Source organism: Carlito syrichta, unplaced genomic scaffold (genome assembly GCF_000164805.1).
Source record: "Carlito syrichta isolate Samal-C Ts95f unplaced genomic scaffold, Tarsius_syrichta-2.0.1 Scaffold308095, whole genome shotgun sequence".
Classification (NCBI taxonomy): domain Eukaryota; kingdom Metazoa; phylum Chordata; class Mammalia; order Primates; family Tarsiidae; genus Carlito; species Carlito syrichta.
In genome coordinates, this window is record NW_007252191.1 from 329,565 (window position 1) to 352,034 (window position 22,470).

The following is a 22,470-nucleotide window of genomic DNA, read 5'->3' on the forward strand; positions in this document are numbered from 1 at the left end:
CCAAAGCCAAAGGCTATAGAAAAATGGTAACAATGATCACAGAGGAATTTCTCCAAACTTTAAGACTCATGACACTACACTGAGAAGAATAAGTGTTAACCGGTCCATTCCTGATGACGCATAAAACAAGCCTGCCTGTTCAGGCTATCACAGATGCAGGATAGTCTTGGAAATAAAGATGTATAAGAACAACATTGTTGGCCATATTACTAGAGAAAAAACTAGAAGTGTTCATGGGAATGGATATTTTGGGGATAAGAAGAAATAGAGGCGGGAAATGAAATACAGGATGAATAAATATAATTATAGACCTCCAAAATCTGAAAAAAGATAAATGCAAATGAATAGCAAATAGTCCATCAGAAAAAAGAAAAGAGAGGTGAAAAAAAGTAAGGAAACTATGGTGAGAAAGCATAAAACAGAATGACAGAAATAGTGTCAAACATACATACTAAATATATATAAATGAATTAAATGGTCTTACTGTTTCTATTAAAAACATGAACATGTAATGTGCAGAAGAGATGCACAGAATGGACAGAAATATTGAAAACTAAAGAAAATAAATATAAGAAAAGTATATTCTTAAAAGAGAGTTGCAGTAATAGCTATTAGGGTCAAAGAATTCAAATAAACTAGATTCAATAAGATAAGCTCTCACTTTACATTGATTGCAAAAGCAGTGAGAAATTTAACATCAACTTCTGATGTTAAAATTTCCATAAACTGAGACTAAGTATAGAGGTACTCCATGTAATAAACAATGCCTGTGTTAACTTTTGTTTCTGGAATTATTGTAGACTAGATGTCCAAAGACTTTCTCCTATTCAGAACACTTGAAGATGCAGGATTAAAAAAAAAGAGGGAGGAAGGGAGGTGGGGAGGGAAGGAAGGAAGGAAAGAAGGAAGGAAGGAAGGAAGGAAGGAAGGAAGGAAGGAAGGAAGGAAGGAAGGAAGGAAGGAAGGAAGGAAGAGAAGAATATGGATAGATTGGTTGTGCTGGTATGAAATAAAGCAACCCCTTTGAAATGAGAAGCTATGAAAATGACTTCTTGAGAGGTAAATTACCCTTTAAGTCGGTGTCTTTCCTGGAGATGACTGGCAAATTCTGATGAAGGAGACTAGAGTTTATAGAGGATGGTTTCGGTGAACCACAACAAAAAATCCTAGGTCCTACACTAGTTAGGAGGTCATTATCAGAGAATCTCACATAAATCCAAGGGTCTTGAAAGAATATACCAAGAAATATATATACATGCATGCACACATACACAAAACACACATGTAGAACATGTAAGAAGATGAAGCCCCAATGAATAGGGGTTAAGAGGAAAATCAAAATACAGAATCAAATTCAAAATGCAGAGATTGCTACTAACAGATACAGAATATAAGATAAATATATCTAACATGTCTAAATAGATAAAAATAATATTAAATGGAGATGAATAAAAAAAGTGTTGGAAAACAAAATGTAGTTTAAAACATTCCTTATAAAATATACCAAAACTCCAGACAGATTAAGAAATTAAGTATCAGCTGGGCTCGGTGGCTCAGCCTGTAATCCCACGCCTTTGGGAGGCTGAGGTGAGTGGATTGCCTGAGCCCGCGGGTTCCAGACCCGCCTGGACAGCAAGACCGCATCTCTACAATAAATCAAAAAAATCAGCCGGGCGTGGTAGCGCATGCCTGTAATTATGGCTACTTGGAAGTCTGAGGCGGAAGGATCGCCGGAGCCCAGCGGGTTGAGGCTGCGGTGGCTGGGAGCGGCCACTGCACTCCAGTCTGGGAGACAGAGTGAGACTCCAACTCAAAAAAAAAAAAGAAATTAAGTATCATAAAATGAAATCATACAAATGAAGGAAACAAATATATTAATAATCTAGGATTATAAAGACATAATACATCAAATAGAAAAATATTAAAATACATAATAGTCTTGGGATTGTGTCATTATAGCTACCGAATATTAACTGAATTTTGATAACAGATTATATAAAAAATTTTTTAAGTTCTATACATTATAAATTCTTATCAATAATAGAGACACAAAAATCAAATCTGGAAATTGTAAAAAGTTTGACATACTATTATTGTTTTTCGTATTTAAAGAACTCTTACAAATTTATGGGGGAAGAAGTCTACCTTACACCAAAGGTAAATAAAGAAAACAAAAAGAAAATTCATAGATGAAATACATTTGTATTTCTTCAGCAGTCAATTTAATGTCAATAAGACACCAAAATATCATTTTCCACTATTTGGTTATACAATCTGATGAAGAAACACAAACCATTATATCACGTTTTAGACTCTTTTCTAAAAAGGTCATCAGACGAAGCATAAAGATAAAAATGTAATACAGGTATGTGTTCACTTTTACAACTCAGATCTATATCTAATAATATGAATCTAATTACAATACTACAGATCTTGATTATTAGACTTCAATTTTGAAATTATGAGAATTAATTATTGGTCCAGGACCAAATATATCTGTTAAAATTTTTGAAAAGGTAAGTATGTAATTGATAGACATTGCCGGGTGGTGGGAAAGGTAGGGATGGTCTTTTTCTCATCCTGTACAGTAGAAAGTCTAAATTAATAGATGATGAAATAAAAATTTAAACTTTCTATTTAACATCATAAAGATATCACAGAAGAAACACATAGTGAAAACGTATGGAAGGTGGAGAGAAGGAGGGAGGTGGTGTAATTAAGTGTTTCTTAAACTTTTAATATGGAGTCAATAGACAATATGTAATGGTGAGAAAGATACTGGTAAGAATATTATTTAGATAGTAAAGGTAATTCAAAAAAAGAAGATAGTAAAGGTAACTCAACAAAGGCTCAGGATATTTAAATTTGGAAATGAGACTGGCATAAATAGGTTGAAGAGCACATTATTGTTATCTATTTTATTACCTTCCTTACTGTAAAAAGTGTATTTTACTATATTTATTATTTTGATAATAATTGAAACATACTTTAAGGGATAGTCTTTATGAAAGCATTGGTTATAGTAAACAAACAAAAAACTGAAGGAATCTAAATTTCTATATAGAGTTGAGTGGGTAAGTAATTTTGGTGCAACGATATAATGAATGTTATTTAGGTGCTGAAACCACATTTCAGATAAATTTTTCATAAACTTGGGGGAAATTCATCATATAAAGTTAAAAGAAGCAATACCAAAAATTTCTCTAGATGTGAAATTCTTTAGACGAGAATGTGGACTCTTTTCTAAAAGGGTCATCAGATTAAGCATGAAGATAAAAATGTATTCATATGCATCCAATTTTGCAGCTCAGGTCTATATCAAAATTATACAAAAATATTAACAGTGGTGTCTCTGCTGGATTGCCACTGAATTATATATTTATTTTTCTACTTTTTCATTTTTTAAACTTTTTCAGTCACAACAAACTTATTTAAATAAGGCAGGGGAGAGTTAAATGGCCTTACTGAAAAGAACATTGTGATTCGGTTGTTACCAAAAAAGGAAAAAGGGCTTAAAATGAAAAATGATCTCAGTAATTCATCATTTGAATATTAAAATAGATCATTTAAAAAATATATTTCAAGATTTAAGACGGCATGTAATGTTCAAATTGATTATCTTACTATTTTATAAAGAAAGCAGGTAAGCTGAATTGTGCCAAAGAAACATTGCTAGTCTTTTATTTATTTATTTATTTTTAGATTAGAGAATATAGTTTATTTAGAAAGTAAATTAGAGAGAGAGAAAGAGAAGATTCACCTTCCCAAGGTAGGGAAGAGGACCAAAGCTTAAGAAAACATGGCCTGGCCGTAACTCAAAGAGCACATGGCCACACCATAGCTTAGCAAGGCAATGGTGACGGCAATGATCTAGCAATGGCCCATTGTAGGTCTTTTAACTCTAAAGTCATTAGAGAAAAAAAATCCTACATCGTAGCCATGATTTATTTCAGCCTTTCTAAAGAAGAGAATTCACTCCTAGAGATATAAAGAAACTGTCCCAAATACATTCTATGACTTTCCTACTTAAACTTGGCAAGCAGCTACCCTGGAAGTAGCTCCCAAATGTTTTATATCAAGGAGTTATGTTGGTATTTGATTCTCTAATGTTTGGATTTCATTGTGAATTTCATTTCTCAAAGGCATTGTTTGGCTTAAATTAGCGTCAGCCTCTTTCACTTCATTAACTCATGACTACCACCTTCTGTAGTTCTTTACCAGCATGTGGTGCTTTCTATCTTATTGCCTACAGCTCAAGGTATGATCTCTCCTGTTGGCTATTTCCACTGTAGGACACACTCCCCTCAGTAATTGCTGTCATTTCCCACTAGAACCCACAGAAGCTACAAACCAATTTAATGAATAACAGGGTATGAAAAAGTTGCACCACCAATTTGTGACTGACTTTTTATATACGTGTGTGTATGTGTACGCGTATTCCTATATTTCAAAACAAGTGATTTAACTTTTCTTGCTATTTAAATATTATCATTAAACATGAAAGTAATTATTGAGATGAATTAAAAAACTGTCCCATGGAGGGAACCCTAATACATCCATAGATTTAAGAATAAATTTATCACATGAATGTCATTTACTGCAAAATATTCTGCCAATAATCAGAACTGGCTTTCGGTTGTCCCTTCATCAGGGCAGTGACATTCTACAGCAGCTCTCACCTCGTCGAGCTTGCTTCTCATCCTTGACACAGACTGTATTTAAGGAACCAACTGGATCACAATGACATGGCTGGCACGGTCTTGGGTAATTGGGAGTTACCTAACAAAAACATTGAAATGCTTTCAAATATGTGTAATAAAAACAGCAATATTTTTCCATTCAGCAAACTTTTAAGAACAAATTAAAGTAATTTTAATGATACATGATAACAAATTAATGAGAAAATTGTGATATGAAATTACCTTTAATAGAGGTTTGCAATATCTGAAATCCATTTCTTCTAAATCGTTACACAAAAGTAAAGAGAAGTGTAGTATAATAAATTTCTTTATATTTATTAGCTAGGTTCAACAGCTATGAAGATTTTCTCATATGAATTTCATCACATTTTAGACTTTGCTAAATTTTTTAAAGAGAATCCCAGATACACAGCCTTTAGTCACTATACATTTAAGAATGCACCTCTTTTATAACAACAGTATCATTCTCATAACCAAGAAAAATAACAGTATTTGCTTGGTATACTTTAATTTATATTCCATAATAAAGTCTTCCCAATTACTTTGTTTTTTGTTACAACATAGTTCAAAATTAGCAACAGAAGGCCAGGCACTGTGACTCGTGCCTATAATCCCAACACTCTAGGAAGCTGAGATGGGAGGACTGCTGAGTGAGACCTGGCGTTTGACAACATAGTGAGACTTCATCTCTACAAAAAATCAAAAAATTAGCCAGGTGTGGTGGCACATGCCTGTAATCCCAGCTACTCAGGAGCCTGAGGCAGGTGGAAGGATTATCTGGGCCCAGAAAGATAAAGCTGCCATGAGCTATGATTGTGCCATTACACTCCAGCTTGGGCAAGTGAGTGAGACCTTAGCTCAAAAAAAAAGTAAAATTTTTTTTCCAAATTTATTTTCCACACACTTTTAAAATATCGATCATGATACAATTAATTACATCAAAATTTATATTTGATGTTTGAAAGAAGATAATATTAAATATTTAGATGTAAAAATTTGGTTTTCTGAAAGGCAGCATTAACTGGGAGGAAGCAATGTGGACTCCATAACCAGAAAAACCTGAGCTCATATCCTAGTGTGGCCCTGGGCAGTTTATTTACCTCCTTGAAATATGAGGACAATACTAGCAAATACAGCGATGTCATATAAATTAAAATTAAAAGGAATAATATATAAAGCATTTTGTAAGATTCCTGGCACATTTTAAATACTTCATATAACTAGTAGCTTTTGCTGTTAGAATGTTCTAATGAAAGAAGCCTAGACGGTCCTAATATACTATATATACAGATTTATTTTCCAGATTAAATAGAAAAAGAACTAAAAAACTAAATTATTTGCTCAGAAAATACTGAACTACTGCTGAGTTATATACATACACATACTGTATGTATGAATATACTTCCCTCTCATTAGACATAGCTTCTGTATATGTGTATATCTAGGTTTAATTCTCAAATGAAAACTTGTTTGCTAAAATAAATCAAAGTGCTAAAATTATACTTATTTACATATCTGATTGAATATCACTAAATTAGACTCACAAATCACTTTCAAAATAATCGTTTATTTAAGATACATTCATTCATCCCCTGCTATGAAGTAAGGACTGTGCAAAGCATAGGTAAGGCATGATCTCTGCCTTAAGTAAGTTTACAGGAATAATAATACACTTAAAAGACACTGATTAAAGAGAATGTGCAAAGGAATAAAATAGACATACAAGCACAGCATTATAGGCCCCCAAAAGAGGGGGTAATAACATAGCACAATGAAGTCAAGCAATGCATTACGGAAAGAGGTGATTGTTTAAAGTGAAGCTTAAATTGGACTGGATTTAAAAAATGGGGTACATAAACATGACGGAATATTACACAGCCATGAAGAAGGACAATCATATGGACTTCGTGGCAACTTGGATGGATATAGAATCAATAATACTCAGTGATCTATCATAGAAACAAAGAACAGAGTACCACATGTTCTCACTCATAAGTGGACATTGAACATTTACCAAAATACTGTAAGAAAGGGATAGGCAGTAGTTGGGTACGACGGGGTGAGGGTGGGGGGACACAACATCAATAAGGGCACCTGATCTCAAACCAGGCAAAGTGGGGACCAAAGGGAGGCCCAAACTTTACCTGTATGATGTCCACTTGTATACCTAATCCTGAATTGGACCCCACATCTTTAAATATATATATATAAAAGAAAAAAATAATGAATAAAGTGAAGCTTAAGGTATAAGCATCAATTTGAGAGTGGGATTGGAAGAAAGACTTTGTACCCAGAGAAACCACCCGGATATGAAAACAGAAACAAAAAATCTCTTGGTAGGCACATTGCAAAAAATTTTTTGGATAAAATTTTTTAGTCTTAGAAATATGATTTATGATCCCAATTATGAGTTTGAGTAAACCAAAGCCTTCTAATTCATTACCTTATCTTGTTGTAATTAGGAAAATCTGCCTGAATTAGCGGGTTGATCAGGAAACCTTCTAATCAACGAGATTCTAAAAACATATCTATCTTACATTTTCATCTTACTAAAATAATTTAGATTACTAATTTATCCTCTAAATATTGTATTGTATATATTTATATACATAAAAGTTAATATGTGTGTTAAGTACACACATATAAAATCAAATTTTAGACAATAATTTTACACAAAACCTTTTTTTCCTGCATCTTCATAAAAACACAGTGGACTTCTACACAAATATTGAGTGCTTGAAAGATATGTATTTTTTTTTAACAGTGTAGCATAAGCATTTTCATAAGTATAAAAACACCAAATTCTAGGCTCAGATTCACTTAATTACTTGACTTGTAATAAAAACATGATCAAGAGCCCAGTTCTGATAATGATAAAGTGTCTTGTATGAAACTAACAACACTATCAGATAACAATTATGAATTCTGGACAAAATATTAAAATCAAACATTTGTGGACATGGGAGAATAAATAAAAGCTGGTAGAAATTGGAAGGATTTGATGTTCAAAAGAAAAAAAGTATGTACATTGAAGGAAATCCACATTTATAGAGGGAAAGGATCAAAATTTCCATGCCAATATCCCTCCAAGACTTAACTTATCCTTTTAAAGTACATTCATTCATGAGACTCCAGAAAACCTAGTGGAAAGCAACAGCTGGTAAACTGAATAAGCTGCACAGAGTTTTCAGGTGCTACACACCATAAAGTAAAAAGAAATTGGGTTTTAAGTCAAACAAGTTAGTTACATAAGGTGAATACCTTGAGTTTTCCATCAATATGCCCTCACAAAATTTAAAGTCAAACCTCTGGAACTTCATGGTGATAACTCAGTGAGTTTACTCCTAATTAGAACAAATTCAAAATCTTCAGAGGAGGATAACAGAATCCAGTCTCTCTGCATTGTATTCTCTAAAATGTCCTGTATAAATAATAAATTACAAAAGTTCCCCCTTATCTGTGGTTTTAGTTACCACATTCAACCACAGTCCAAAAATATTAAATGAAATATTTTAGAAATAAATAATTTATAAGTTTTAATTTGCATGCCTTTCTGGGTAGTGTGATGAAATTTCACATCATTCCACTCTGAATTGCCAGGGATGTGAATCATCTCTTTTCCAGCATATCCATGCTGTATATACACTACCCTCCCATTAGTCACTGAGTCATCATTGTTATCAGATTGAAAAAACATGTTATATATATGACTTGGTACTATCCGTGGTTTCAGGCATCCACTTTGGGTCTTGGAACATTTCCCCTGTGAATACAGGGGGGCTACTGAACTGGATGTGAGAAGAAACAGGAAAAAGTTGTCCTTATTAAAAAAGAAAAAGAAGTCAATAAAAGCAGACCCTAAGGTGATCCAGGTATTCAAATAAGACAAGGAAGTCAATGTAAGTACTATATGTCCAAGAATATCAAGAAAACAAGTTTGTATAACTGAATGCATGGAGTATTTCAGCAGAGTAATGGAACTTTTGAGAAACATAAGAACTACAGAAAGTTGAAAAGTAAAATATCTTAATTTAAAAATTCACTGAATATGTTTAGTGCCAAGTTAGAGATGGCAGGAGGAAAAGTAGTCAACCTGATGACATGATGACAAATAAAAATGATTCAATCTGAAGAACAGAGAAAGAAAAGAAATTAAATTAGTACTGCTTCAATGACCTACCAGACACAATCAAGCAACCTGACATGCATGCAGTTGGTGTCCTAGGAGACAACAAAAAAGTATGGGGATTGACTGTAAGGAGGTCCAGTGGAACTTTCTGGAGAGATGGAAATGTTTTATCTTACAGTCTCAAAGATTTACATCAGCTTCCTTATAAAATGTTCCCAGTCGTTTAAAAAATTTTTTGGGGTTTTTTATTTTGTTTTAGAGACAAGGTCTTACTCTGTTGTTAGGGCTGGAGTGCAATGGCACAATCATAACTTACTGCAGCCTCAAACTCCTAGGCTCAAGCGATCCTCCTGCATTGGTCTCCCCAGCAGCTGGACTACAGGCATGCACTACTGTGGCAGATTAATTTTTAAAAAATTTAAAAGGAATGGTTGCTCAGACTAGTCTTGAACTCCTGGGCTCAAGGGATCCTCCTGTCTCGGCATCCCAAAGTGCTGGGATTACAGGCATGAGCCACCGGGCCCAGCCCCATTGACCTTTTAGAATTTGCAGTTTAACATTTTAGAGAAACGTTCAAAGTTATTTGTTATAAGTACATTTTTGTATAAAAAGGCAAAAATAACACTTTATGAAAGAAGAAAACATACCCCTTTGGGTCTGAAGAAGCCGTCAATACATGTCTCACAGTTTATACCAGCAGTATTTCGAGTACAATTAATGCACACACCACCTCCAATGTATTTTCCATGTATATTTAAACTCAGATTTCTTCTGGCAACATTTTCATCATAATAGCATTCTTCAGCTTTTCCATGACAATTGCATGCTGCATTAGGGGAAAATAAATTAATAAATGTTGATTTCAAGTTTCGGATACATTTAAATATTATTTTCTGTTGTACATAATAGATTATACTATGTGGGGAATTACATTTCTCATGCACACACCCAGGAAGGTATCTAAAAAGTATTTATATTTATTGGATGTATTAATAAATTCACAAATTGTAATGGAATTTGAGATAATTAAAACATATAAATTAATATGAATCATATGAAATTGCCAATATTTGATTTTGACTTACAAAAGTGCAATTTCATATGGCTCAACCTATAATTTCACATTATGGCAAATGATAAATTACTGAATGATGGCATTGAATAATTAACACATTAATTAGTCAGTAATTAACTAACGAATAATTACTATACAGAAATCTCTGTGCTAGGTTCTATGAGTACAGAAAAACATGCAGGATATAATTTCTTTCTTTTACTACTAAGAACAATTAAAACTTAGTTTTAAAAATATATGTCAGGCTCTGTTCTAGGTGTTTTATATTTATTACCACTGATTTTAATCCTCAAAATGCCCTTAGGAACTCGGTATCATTATTATTATTCTCTCTTTTGGTATATTAGAAACTTGAGGCACAGAGAGGTGAAAAACCTTTTAAAAAGTAACCTAATCAGTATTGGAAACCAAACTCTGAAGTCAGATGCCAGAGTCTATGTTACTGAAGACTGCCAGAATCCCCTCACGTTCTACCTGGTGAGTGAGATAAGACACATGACAGGTGCCAAGAAATCAAGACAAATTGACAGCTGGTTTGCCTGGTGGCTAAGATCATGCTGTTTTGCATCTACCATCCTTGGATGTGTGTGCCCTCTCCACGACTTCATAGTCATGTGATGCTGGGAGCTTAATTTCACTAAAGCTTAGTTTCCATAAAAGACATAGGCGGTCAATAGTAATTACCAGACAGGGATATTTAAAAGCACCAGGTGAGATAATGCATGTAAAATCATTAGCATAATGCCTTATAAATAAGTTCCCAATTGATTTTTCCTTCTCTTCATCCTCCTTGTCTTTTTCATGTTACATTAGAGGAATTCAAAGTGAAAAATCACTTTCCCGAGAAAGGACTGAGTAGAGCTTTTAAAAATATGAAGAATTTATATTAGAATGGGAGCTAGGGAAAGATATCTATGCAGTCTCCTTCTCACTGAGTTTCCTGCATGTCCCTATGTTGATTTCCGTGTGTGTGTGTGTGTGTGTGTGTGTGTGTGTGTATGCATGATCCACAGACAGGGAGGGGCATTTATCTACTGACTGAACTGTCCCATTCTACTAACAGCATGCCATGAATCTCTTTCCACACAGCATAAATATCCCACGAATAGAGCGATTTATCCGGTCCCCATTAATGGACAGTTACACAGTTTCCAGGTTTCTCCTTTACAAATCATACTGCACACAATCTGAGAGGACAAGGAAGTGGGTTAGAAGTGGGGGCTCTAATGTTAGAAAGCTTCTTATTTTCCAGTTGAGTGACTTTGAGGAGAAAATTCAAATCCTACTGTGGTTGTAGTGTGTATTGCTTGCAGTTGTTTTCAGAATGCTTAGCAGAATGCCTGAGACATACTAAATACTCCACTCAATAAATGTTAGCCGCAGGAATACTATAATAACAAGGATCATGACAATCGTCCCGTGCTCCTATATGATACATCTATAGGCCAAATTCCTAGAAGTATAATTTTTAGTCAAAGAGCATGCAAAATTTACATTTTAATTACTTAAACAGTTTCCCTCCAAAAATATGATGTCAAATTATACTTCCTTCATTAGAGGTGATGAAACAGTTTTTCCCTAATTGCCAACACTGTGCATTTTCACTCTTTTAATGTAGTTCATGGACATAGTATTTGTTGAGTGGATAAGTGAACATTTTGATAAGTTAAAAATAATATTTTCATTGTTTTAATTGGTACTTCCTTAGTTATAAGTGTGATCATCTTTTGATAGAGTTACAAGTCATTTCTTCTTTGAGAGATGCTTATCTTGATCTTTGCTGATTTTTAAATGTTTATTCATTTTTTCTTCCTGGTATGTAGACCTTTTAATGTAGGAAGACTATCTTCTTGTTATGATTGTTGCAAATCCCTTCCCCAATCTGCAGACTTTTGATTAATAATACAGTATTTTTGCTATATTAACGGACAGCTTTAAACTTAATTCTAGGAAACACATAGTAATAGATATAAATTATTAGGCATTACAAGCAGTTTTACATCTTTAGGACTATAGGACTATACAGAATTTCTCTCTCTCTCTCTCTCTCTCTCTCTCTCTCTCTCTCAGCGCTATCTCTCTTTTAGAGACAGGGTCTCACTATTGCCCAGGCTGGGCTTGAACCCCTGGATTCAGGTGATCCTTCCACCTCAGCCTCTCCTGAGTAGCTGGGACTGTAGAAGCGCACCACCACATCCAGTTATGAATTCTTAAGAACCTTATTGCAAAAATATATTTCAAGAAACAGTCAAAATTTCTGCTGCCAGTATAGGTAGAGGAAAATATAAAATATTACAAACATATTTCACACTATTTAGAATTTGTGTTGTCAAGAGTATTTAGAATGACGAGCATGGATAAGTAAAATGCTGATGCCTGAACCAGAGTCCTGCACACACAAAGAGCAGCCAGAACCCTCTGCCTGTAGCCCTGTTCGCTGTTTAGAGAATGCACCCTGCCTAGCTCTGTCTGTAGCCTCCAAGGACACAGCCAGGACCTGCTCACCAAGAGCCATGTTTTTGCTCTGTCGTCCACGACTTACTATTTCACAGAATGTCCAAGACACAAGATACAAAACTGTTCTTTAGTAAAGGCTTAGCAATGGAATGAATATTCTTTGTGCTTTAGAGATATATCTTGCCTTAAGTAAGCTAGATTGATGAAAATCCAAATTAAACTCAAATGAATTAGAAGGCGATTATTCATTTTACAGAGGGATTTGTCATGTCACGGAAGGATTTTTCCTAAATATTAAGGTGATTGGAATATGATTCAACTTGAAAAAGAAGATTTCCACATAAGCTTTTAGGAATGCTTACACTGACAAAAATGTGCTGTTTATCTAAGGCTTTATGGTTAAAACTCCTAGTTTAATTCCTGGGTTTTTGAAATGTTTATTTTTTTAGTTTGGAAAGATAGCGTCCCATCTGCCCTACAAGGAAAGAAAAGGTTGTTTCATGATTCCGTTATTTAAAAAATGGATATAGCAGCAAGTAGAAATCGTTTGCTTTGCCTAATCAACCTCTATTGCTAACATGTTGCTCTGTCCTTTTGTTATGTGTTTAAACATAGATACGCAAGTGAAAAGTGGTGGAGGATTTTGCAGATCCACTTAACATTACATAATTATAACTGTGCGATATGATGTCAGCGGCAGCTGAAAGAATCCCTACCTTCAAGTGCTACTCCCACTTGTGATTGCAAACAGAAGAGAAATTTAATTAGAATTTGAGGAAGTTTGAGAGCAAATATCCTTGGGTGGGGTTTCACTTAAAGTCACTCTTAGTTAAGAATGTCTGCTCTCCATGGGGATGCTGGGGAGAACTGAGAGATTCGCTAAAACGGGGCGAGGAGAGTAGTTGAAGAAAACAAAGGCTATCCTCCAAGGGTCCCTTATAATAGTAGGTAACCATTCAACGGCCCAAGTCTCCAGAGGCTTCTTAGTAATGATAGAAGTTTTCTAATCCATACTGTCTTTACAGACAGAGACAAATTCAAAACTAAGTGAGGAGATTGCAGAAAATGAAGACATTGATAGGATATATGCGGAATCTTACACTGAAAAGGAAATACAGTTGTTCCTCAGTATCTGTAGAGGACAGATTCCAGGACCTCCCTCAAATGCCAAGTCGCAGGGAGGCTCAGGACCATATAACCCATGCACCTTCTCTTGTATACTTTAAATCATTTCTAGACTACTTATAATACCCAATATGATGTAAATGCTATGTAAATATTTGTTATATTGTTTTGTTTAGGGAATAATAAAAAGTCTATACAAGTTCAATAAAGATGCAATTTTTCCCCCAAATATTTTTAATCTGTAATAGGTTGAATCCATGGATGTGGAACTCATGAATTATGGAAGGTTAATTTTATATTTTATAGTTGAGAAATATTTTAGGATTACTATGTGTTATAGTTCAGTAGTTTTAAAGACATATCATGCTTGACACATTATACACGACAAACATGATTGAATTAATAATATTCAATAAATATATAAGGTTGATATTAGTTTAAGATGTCTACCAAACTCGTTTTGAAGGCCACATATATTTATTCAGTTGAAAAAAAAGTGGTTAGGGAAGATTCACTCAAATATTAATATCTGAATTCAGTTGAATTGAGCTATACACAAGTTTGGGTTTACAGTACTGCACAAGTCTATATTTAGGTCTTTTCTTGACCTGGGGCAAATCTCCATAAACACAGATTTCTCTAGTATCCCTGTCACCAGATGGGGCCAATGGTCAATATTAGGCTGTAAAGTCATCTGCTACTCTTATTAGGTAGTTCCCTTCAGGAAAAACTAGGCATACGTTTGTCTTCAATATGATAATATAAATGAGTATTTGTTGGCACATTTGTACAGTCAGTCATTTTACTATTTTCCGTTGCTGGCTTTTTTCTTGGAGAGGAAGAAAGACACATTCGGTTGGCTTCTCAAGAACATACCTTCACATTCTGTTTTAGTCAGAAAAGTTCCAGCTCTCCAGGGTTTCTGATGGAATCCTGGACAGCACTGATCACAGCTATCTCCGCATGTGTTATGCTCACACTCACAGCGAGATTTCTGGTCAAAAAGAGGGAAGTAGCACGCTTTTAGCATTATTTAGAGCCATAAAGAAGGAGAGCTCTCTGAAAGGCAGTGTGAAGAAAAGAGGAAAGTAGACTATATACTAAAATGTAAAACTACTGTCACCCTGGGAAGGAAGCAGTGGCAGCCTCAGAATAGGTATATTTGATCATCAGCTTAGGGTCATCCAGGCCATTTTGGTATCACTGGGCTTAGGCTTGGAAGAAAGCAGGAAGGCACACTTGGGAGTGGTCTTAAAGACTGAACGTTCCTTCTATGATGCCTGGGATCTGCATGGTTTTTGAATTGGATGTGCCTATCTTCAGGCTCCCCTCAAAGTACCGTTAACATTTTTGGATGTGGCAAAGAGGAAGAGGTTGACGTCTAGGAATCTAGGGGCATAGATAAAACAGAAATCTAAGGTCCTAAAATGAACTCTTTTGCCTGTATGTGATCCTAGTACAGTTTTAGTGCAGTCTCAACGTATCACGTGGAACTGGCTCTCCAAGGATGCCTCGTGGGCTCTCAAAGCTAGAGGAATAAGACCCATCAGTCCACCTGGTAGAGAGCACCCTGTTACCAAGCAGAAAGGAGCACTACTATTTTCCCCATAAAAATATGCCAGGCAGTTTGCCTCTTCCTAGGAGATAACATTATAATCCATGAATCAGAAAACTAGCTTTGAGTATAGTGTCACAATTTTAGTGGAGAAAAAAACAAGTCCATAGTCCTACTCACATTCACTGATCTCACTAGTCAATATATTTTTCTATATACTATACAATTGATGATTTTGCATTTCACCAGTTTGTTTGTGACAGGAAAAATAGATGCTCATTCATCTTCTCCTTTAGGTTTGGTTCACTTAATCCATTGTCATGAATGAAAAATTCTACCCAAAAGCATTCCAGCATTTTCTGGTTTGGCACTGTCAAGGCTCTCTTGAATTCTCTCTTCTACCCCACCTTTTATTTTCACTGCCCGACCTTACCCGCCTGCTCCATGGCCATCTATGTATTTACTTCCATGCACATTTTTCATTTGTTTGCATTAATTTTTCGATTGAAAATTTTAAAAGAAATGGTCAGGTTGATTGATGGCAGGCATTTTCTAAAGCTAAATCACACGGCAGGCTGTCATAGCTAGAGAGGTTTCAAAAGATATAGACCCGTTTGGAGCCTTTTTGGAAGAAACTAATCTGTTTTCTGATACTGTGATGGCTGATTTCAAAGTCTATCATCCTAACTGCCAGCTCTTATTTCATCTGGGCATCGCTTTCTGTTCCACCATCTAAGTGGGGACCTGACACCCATTCACAGGGTTTCCTGTCAACAAAGACTCTCATGAAACATTTTACAGTTCAGGGCTTCACTTTGCTTAGGCATCCTATAAATATACATACATTTGTCGCTGGATCAAGTGGACAAGCCCTGGCATGACCATAGCAGATGCACATCCCTCCAACCGAAATATCCTTGACCGAGTAGTAATACTGCAAAAAGCAATCCAGAGAGAAATCCTGTTAAGATGACTGCAAGGTGATAGGAGCAAAAGGGAACATTCAATTAAAAATTTTATTTTCGACTTTTATCCTTAGTTTGAAACACATTTGTGTTTCTTGAGGACAAGTGAAGACTCAAAACAAATGAAGTACCTCCTAGCTCATAATTATAACCCAAAGAAAGGATGCTTTTAATTTAAGTTATGTTGGTATTTTAGAAATTTCTTTTCCACAGACAGTACAAAGTACACATTGGAATACTTGTTGCTGAAGTTGGTTATCTTGGGACTAAGGACAATTATTCTTCATAAAAGTTGTTTTACATAGTGTCACACAAAAAAAGTGATTTTGTTGTGATAATAGGAACCTTGGCATTCACAAGTCATATGCAGACTGTTTTACTCAACAGACTTGAAAAGAACCAACAAAATTTAGAGAGAAATTGTGGTCATAACAACATATTACTTAACCATATTAAGAAGAAAATAGAAAGTAAATAACTTCAAGTTTGTTGGATACAACACTTGCACACTTGCATCTTTTTATTTTTGTTAAAAAGTGCATATAATTAACCTCCTATAGAGCTATGCTGTTAATTATTTTAATCTATATAGCTATTTTAAAAGAATATTTATAATTACAGAGCTGGACTATTTAAAACATTTTAACTAATATGTATATAACATTTTACAATTACCATAGTACTTGACATCATCAGTATCCAAACAACCATTTCAGTAGTAAATAATTCCATTATTCCAATTATACATATGGAAGAAAAAAAACGGATTTAGCAAGAATAAGTAGGTGGATGCAAATCTGAGTTCCCTGATTATAAATCTCCTTTTTAAAAAAATTTTATCCTTCCTTTGTTTATTTTTGTTATGTAAACACAGTGTCTTTTATAATATTTTTGTTACATTATCTTATTTAATATACCTAGACCTTGAATTAAGGGAAGGTGCTAGAAAGTTTTGATAATGTAAAAGTCTTTTTTTCTCTTAACTCCATCACTTAATAATATAAATACACATAGAGATATTTGCTCAGAAAGCGGATACAGTAGTATTTGTGGATGCTTTTGAAATTGGGAAATCTATTTTAAATATTAATGTATAATGCTTTGCTTTTGAGTCATAAGGAGGAACTGAAATTCAATATCTTATTTTTATATACTTAAATTTAGATGTAGTGTTTATTGAACTTGAGTACTTTGGAAAAACATATGTATATGTTGACTTCCACTGCACTATTTTAAAGGCTCATGTACAATACAGTTATAAATAATAGATGTGCGTTCTAACCCCCACTCTGCCTCCTGCAAAAGACGATAAAAGGAACACTAATTTATTTTCATTGATTTTTTTTCCTCTGGTAGATACACTGTCGGGAAAGATTAAATTTCACTTCAATATTATTCCATCTTCCTCCGTGTATATTTTTAAGTCATGCCAAAATTAGAATTAAAAGTTATTTTTTTGAAGCAAGAAAAGAATCTAGACAATGCTATCGAATAATGATTAGTGCTGCATGAGACAATTTATGATATGGTAAAATATAAGATAAAATTATTTCACATTTGGAAAATACAGGGCACTAAAACATGACATATGTTGTATGAGATTAACTAAAGCCTTCAAAGTGATTTTGTGATAATGGAGAGGTTAGGTGTGGAGAAGTTAAGTAATGTGGAGATAAAATATGTGAAGGGTATTCAGGAACTGTGAATGATCAGGCTATCGGTTGAGCAATTTGGCACTAGACAGCAGTGGTCTGACCTTCATAGGATCATTCTAGACTTAAGTGCTTTCCACCACGCACGGTGCCTCACACCTGTAATCCCAGCACTGTGGGAGGCTGAGGTGGGATGATTCCTGGAGCCCAGCAGTTCCAGACCAGCCTAGGCAACATAGAAAGAACTTGTCTCTACCAATAATAATAATAATAATAATAATAATAATAATAAGGGTATTACTAATAATAAATATAGTTAAGCCATTTGTTCCACAATATTAGCTCCTATGTAGCAGATTGTATGCGAGGTCATAAATAGTAAATGTAATGAGGGATAGATAGAAGAAAGCACAGTTATCACTGAATCGATCATCTATATCATGATCCCACAAATTCAAATCTAACACAGGAAGACAGCACTTTCATTGGCTTCTGTGTTCAGAAATCTTTTGAAAAGATGTCTTAACCTTTTTCTCCCTCGTATTTTATTTGTAAAGGGAAATAAACAGTAAGTAGAATCCATTTCCCCTACAACAGCACTTTTCATAAACTATAGCTTGTGATTCATTAATGAAGTATAAAACCAAATTATTTAATTAAACAAAATGGTCCATGGACTAGCAACATTGGCATCACCTGAAAACCTTCTAGAACTGCAGAATCTCAGCCCCGCCCTAAATCTACTGTATTCCCACAAGGTCATTAGCTGATTCTGTGCACATTAAGATTTAGGACATATTGTTCTCTTTCTCTCCCTCTCCCCTCCCCATCTCCCCTGCATCTCCCCACCCCTGTCCCGTGTGAGTGTGTGTGTGTGTGTGTGTGTGTGTGTGTGTGTGTGTGTGTGCGCGTGCGCATGTGTGTGTGTACTAGGTCATGATATAAAATGTGTTTCTTAGTGTGGGTTATGACCAAAAATGTTTCAAACCTCTGCACTTCCAGTAGTAACTCCCCAAATCCAGTTATATTAGTAATACAGATTACCTAAAGTGACAAAAACTAATTTAGCCCTCAAAAATAAGAATGTGAAATACATATTAGGATCTTCACTCCACAAAAGAAGAAATTAAAGTTTAATAATGCTAAAGCATTTGATAAATGTTATACTCCTAACAAGTGGCACAGTTTGGATGGAACAAAGGAAAGTCAATCAAATGTTAAATAATAATAATAAAAATAACAAAATATTTAAATTAAAAATAATGATTGATAATGACCACTCCTACAAATCACCGAAAGATTCCTTTTTAAATTATAAAAGATAGGTATAATATCATTCATAGCATCCAATGACTGATCATAACTTACTCTTCTTGTGACAATGGGGTCAATTTCTCTTGGGTCTTTGTGAGCAAACATCATCAAGTCAGCATTCAAAGTGCGGATCTTCTGGAATCTCAGGCGAATATAGCGAGCCGAGGTAAATTCCAGTAGCTCAGGAGAGGGATCGTCAGCACTTGGTCTCCCATTGATTAAAGAGATGTGAATCTGCACATGTGGAAAATAATTTAATCATTAAGTTTACCGGAAGTTAAATATCTAATTTTGTTTGTTTCTTTTTTTTTTTTTTTTAGGAATATAAATGTAAGTTTTCATTCTTTCAGTTAGTTGAACATATTCAGGCTCATGCTTACTCAGTGAAAACTAGTGAAGTGACTGAGATATGCTATGCTTTTTAAAAATTCTCGTAAATACAATTCATTTGCTTATATCTTAGGCATTCTCTGTACCTGTAGTCCTCTGTTCCAAGACACTGAAACAACTTGACCTTCCTAGGATTTTCATAAATTCTTAAAGCAATCATTCTTTTTCCAGCAATTATTGTGCCCTAAATTACTTAAGGATCTACTACACAGTAGAAAGCCAGTAAACTTGGTTTAAAAAAAATAGAAAAATATCAGATTAAAAACAGAAATCCAACAGGAACTTAAAATAATTCTGTACTTGAAAGTATCCCATTATATAGCCTTAAAATATGGAGAACAATAAGGAACAGATTACAAGACAAACCAGAAAAATATATAATCATAGTGAGAAAAATTCAATAGGTTGTTTTTTGCTGTTTTTCTTTATTTTTTTTTTTAGTCATTGATAGACTAAGACATAAATTTACCAAGAACTAAACATATGCTACAAAAATACATTCTATAAAAGTATATTAAACCTAATTGACATGGTGAATGTTTTAGGAAAATAATTTAGCACAATTAACACAAGAAGAAGTAGAAATCAATTAGACCATTCTCTATGTTAAAAAAATGAAGAATTTATAAGGAATTTTACTCAACAATGTACTAGGTTAGTGTGCGCTCTCAGGGGTTTCTCAAGAGCAGAGAATTCTAATGAAGAATAAACTGTATGGTGAATTAAAAAGAACTCCTATCATAGGTAAAGAAAGTCTCTAATACCTGAAGTACTAAAAATTAACAAAGAAACAGATCAACAACACAGCACAAAAATCGATGAATTTATGAGGGTATTATTCACAAAAAAGAAAAATGGCTGCTAAACTTTAGATAATATATCAAATCTCACTCATTAAAATTACACTGTTCATTAAAAATACACTGATGAACTTCTTCCCATTTTGGGGGGTTGTCAAAACTCCCAAATCTTGATAATACTCTCTAATGGCAAGACTAAGGGGGTACAGACATATTTTCTACGCTTATGGGTATGAATGTACAAACCCAAAGTTATTTAATAACTATCAAAATTAGAAATGCATAGAATTTTTGACCTAGCAATTCAACATCTGGGAATTATCTTACAGATATAAAATAATATAAATATTGTATTATATGTGAATCAAATATATTTAGTGGACTGAATGTTTGCATACTCACTAAAATTCATATATTGGCACCCTAATCCCAATGTAATATTTGGAGGTGAGGCCTTTCGCAAATTCATATATTGGCACCCTAATCCCAATGTAATATTTGGAGGTGAGGCCTTTCGCACGTAAGTAGGTCATAAGGGTGGAGCCTTCATGAATGGGATTAGTGCCCTAATGAAAAGAGGCTAGCGAGCTAGTTAGCTCTTTCCGTCACGTGAGAATACAGGAAGTCGGCAGTCTCTACAAGCTAGAAAGGGAGTCCTCATCAGAATCCAACCATGCTGGCAACCTGATTGCACAGTTTCAGCCTCCTGAACTCTGAGAAATAAACTTCTGTTGTTTATAAGCCACTCGTTCTATGGAACTTTGTTACGGCAGCCCAAACTGACAAAGACAATCTTATTTCTACAGTATTTTTTGCATTATAGTAAAAGACTGTAAACAACCTAATGTTCATCCATCTGGGATCAGTTAAATAAATTATACATCTATATAATAAATTATGTGCAACCATAAAAAAAGAATGAGGAATCACTCAATAGACAGATAGAAAGAAGTACATATTTTCACTTTTTTTGTACCGTGTAAATGGATTATTATCTATGCAATCAATGAATCAAATAAAAGTTGCTAAAGAAATTTAAATTGAATGGTAGGTTTTTGAACTGACCCCCCCCCACACACACACAGGGCTAATGAGACAGGAATTTAAGACGTGGGAGTCCTGCCCTGGGGTGTGGGATATGCAGATATGGGACCTCCGTGTACACCGGGAGCTGTGACTCTAGGTTACACGCTAGGATTTTCATCTGCTTTTCCAAGATGATGTATCATGTGCATTGATTACATTTGTTGATAGGAGAGGCAATGATATGCATTTCCATTCATAACAACCTGCATTTAGGTAATCCCAAGGAGCTTTGCACAAGCGGATTGCCAATAAACTACTTGAATCACTAGAAAAATAGAACAAACTCTAAGATGAAAAACTAATTCTGATGACACAAAGAATAGATTCAAAATGCCTCAAGATAAAAATATGAAATGTTACAGCTAATTGAATCTACCTCAGATAATAAATAATAAATTCATTTAATCAATGCACTTGGGGGGATAGACTACAAGGTCTTCTAAAATACTTTCTGTCTCCAAATACCGAACACCCTCCAATGTAGGAAATTCTAAAAGAGTAATTTTGATCTTGTATATTCCACAATTCTGGCATCTAGCAGGTGAGCCAGATATACATATTAAAAATGGAGTGCTTTGTATTGCTTAAGAAGGTATCAGTTAAATGTTAAAAGAAGGAATAGATACATGAAGCCATTAAAACTAGTATCCCTTAGAGATTAATTTTGGCATACTGAAAAGTCACCAGTGCCCTGGAATGCATGCTTGAATTTCTATCAAGTTCTTTCTTAACTGTCCCCCAAAATACTATTTGAAAGAAAGGAGGAAATCACCGCATGTCTATGATTAGAGTTTCTCAAAATTATTAAGGTTTATTTGGTGTTCATGCTGTGGTGAACCACATTTATGCCGCATAAGGACTCGTAAGTTCTTCACTTAAACATACAAATAATTTTTTGAAAGACAGGTGTACAAATTCTCACTTAGGCTAATAAACAATATAATAGCTGCAAGAAGGATTCAGCAAAAGAACACTTCTTCTCACAGTTCTGCTATTTTCATCAAGCTGCTCTGCCAAAGATCTTGTGAGTCTAGTTAGTCCCAAGCTGTTTCTGGGATATAAAACCAGCCAGCTGTTTGGCCATGCTGCTTGCAGCTTCCTTCCACCATGACGTATGTGTATGTGTATGTGTGTTTGTGAGTGTGCATGAGTGTGTGTTTCCACTCTCCTTCACAGTAAATGGTCATATTAAATAGGCTATTTCCACTGGCACAATGCTGTG

The 22,470-nt window shown here is 34.6% G+C and overlaps 1 protein-coding gene across 1 annotated transcript in view; it reads right to left on the minus strand.

The window, feature by feature from the left end:
- LOC103267277 (laminin subunit alpha-2) overlaps nucleotides 1-22,470 on the minus strand; it is a 443,000-nt gene that overhangs the window by 328,685 nt on the left and 91,845 nt on the right. Inside the window, exons 5-9 of the mRNA XM_008064880.1 lie at nucleotides 19,027-19,206; nucleotides 15,886-15,975; nucleotides 14,363-14,480; nucleotides 9,477-9,655; nucleotides 4,680-4,779 (exon numbers count right to left, since the gene is read on the minus strand). Of these exons, the coding sequence (XP_008063071.1) occupies nucleotides 4,680-4,779; nucleotides 9,477-9,655; nucleotides 14,363-14,480; nucleotides 15,886-15,975; nucleotides 19,027-19,206 (667 nt within the window). The remainder of the gene's footprint in view (nucleotides 1-4,679; nucleotides 4,780-9,476; nucleotides 9,656-14,362; nucleotides 14,481-15,885; nucleotides 15,976-19,026; nucleotides 19,207-22,470) is intronic.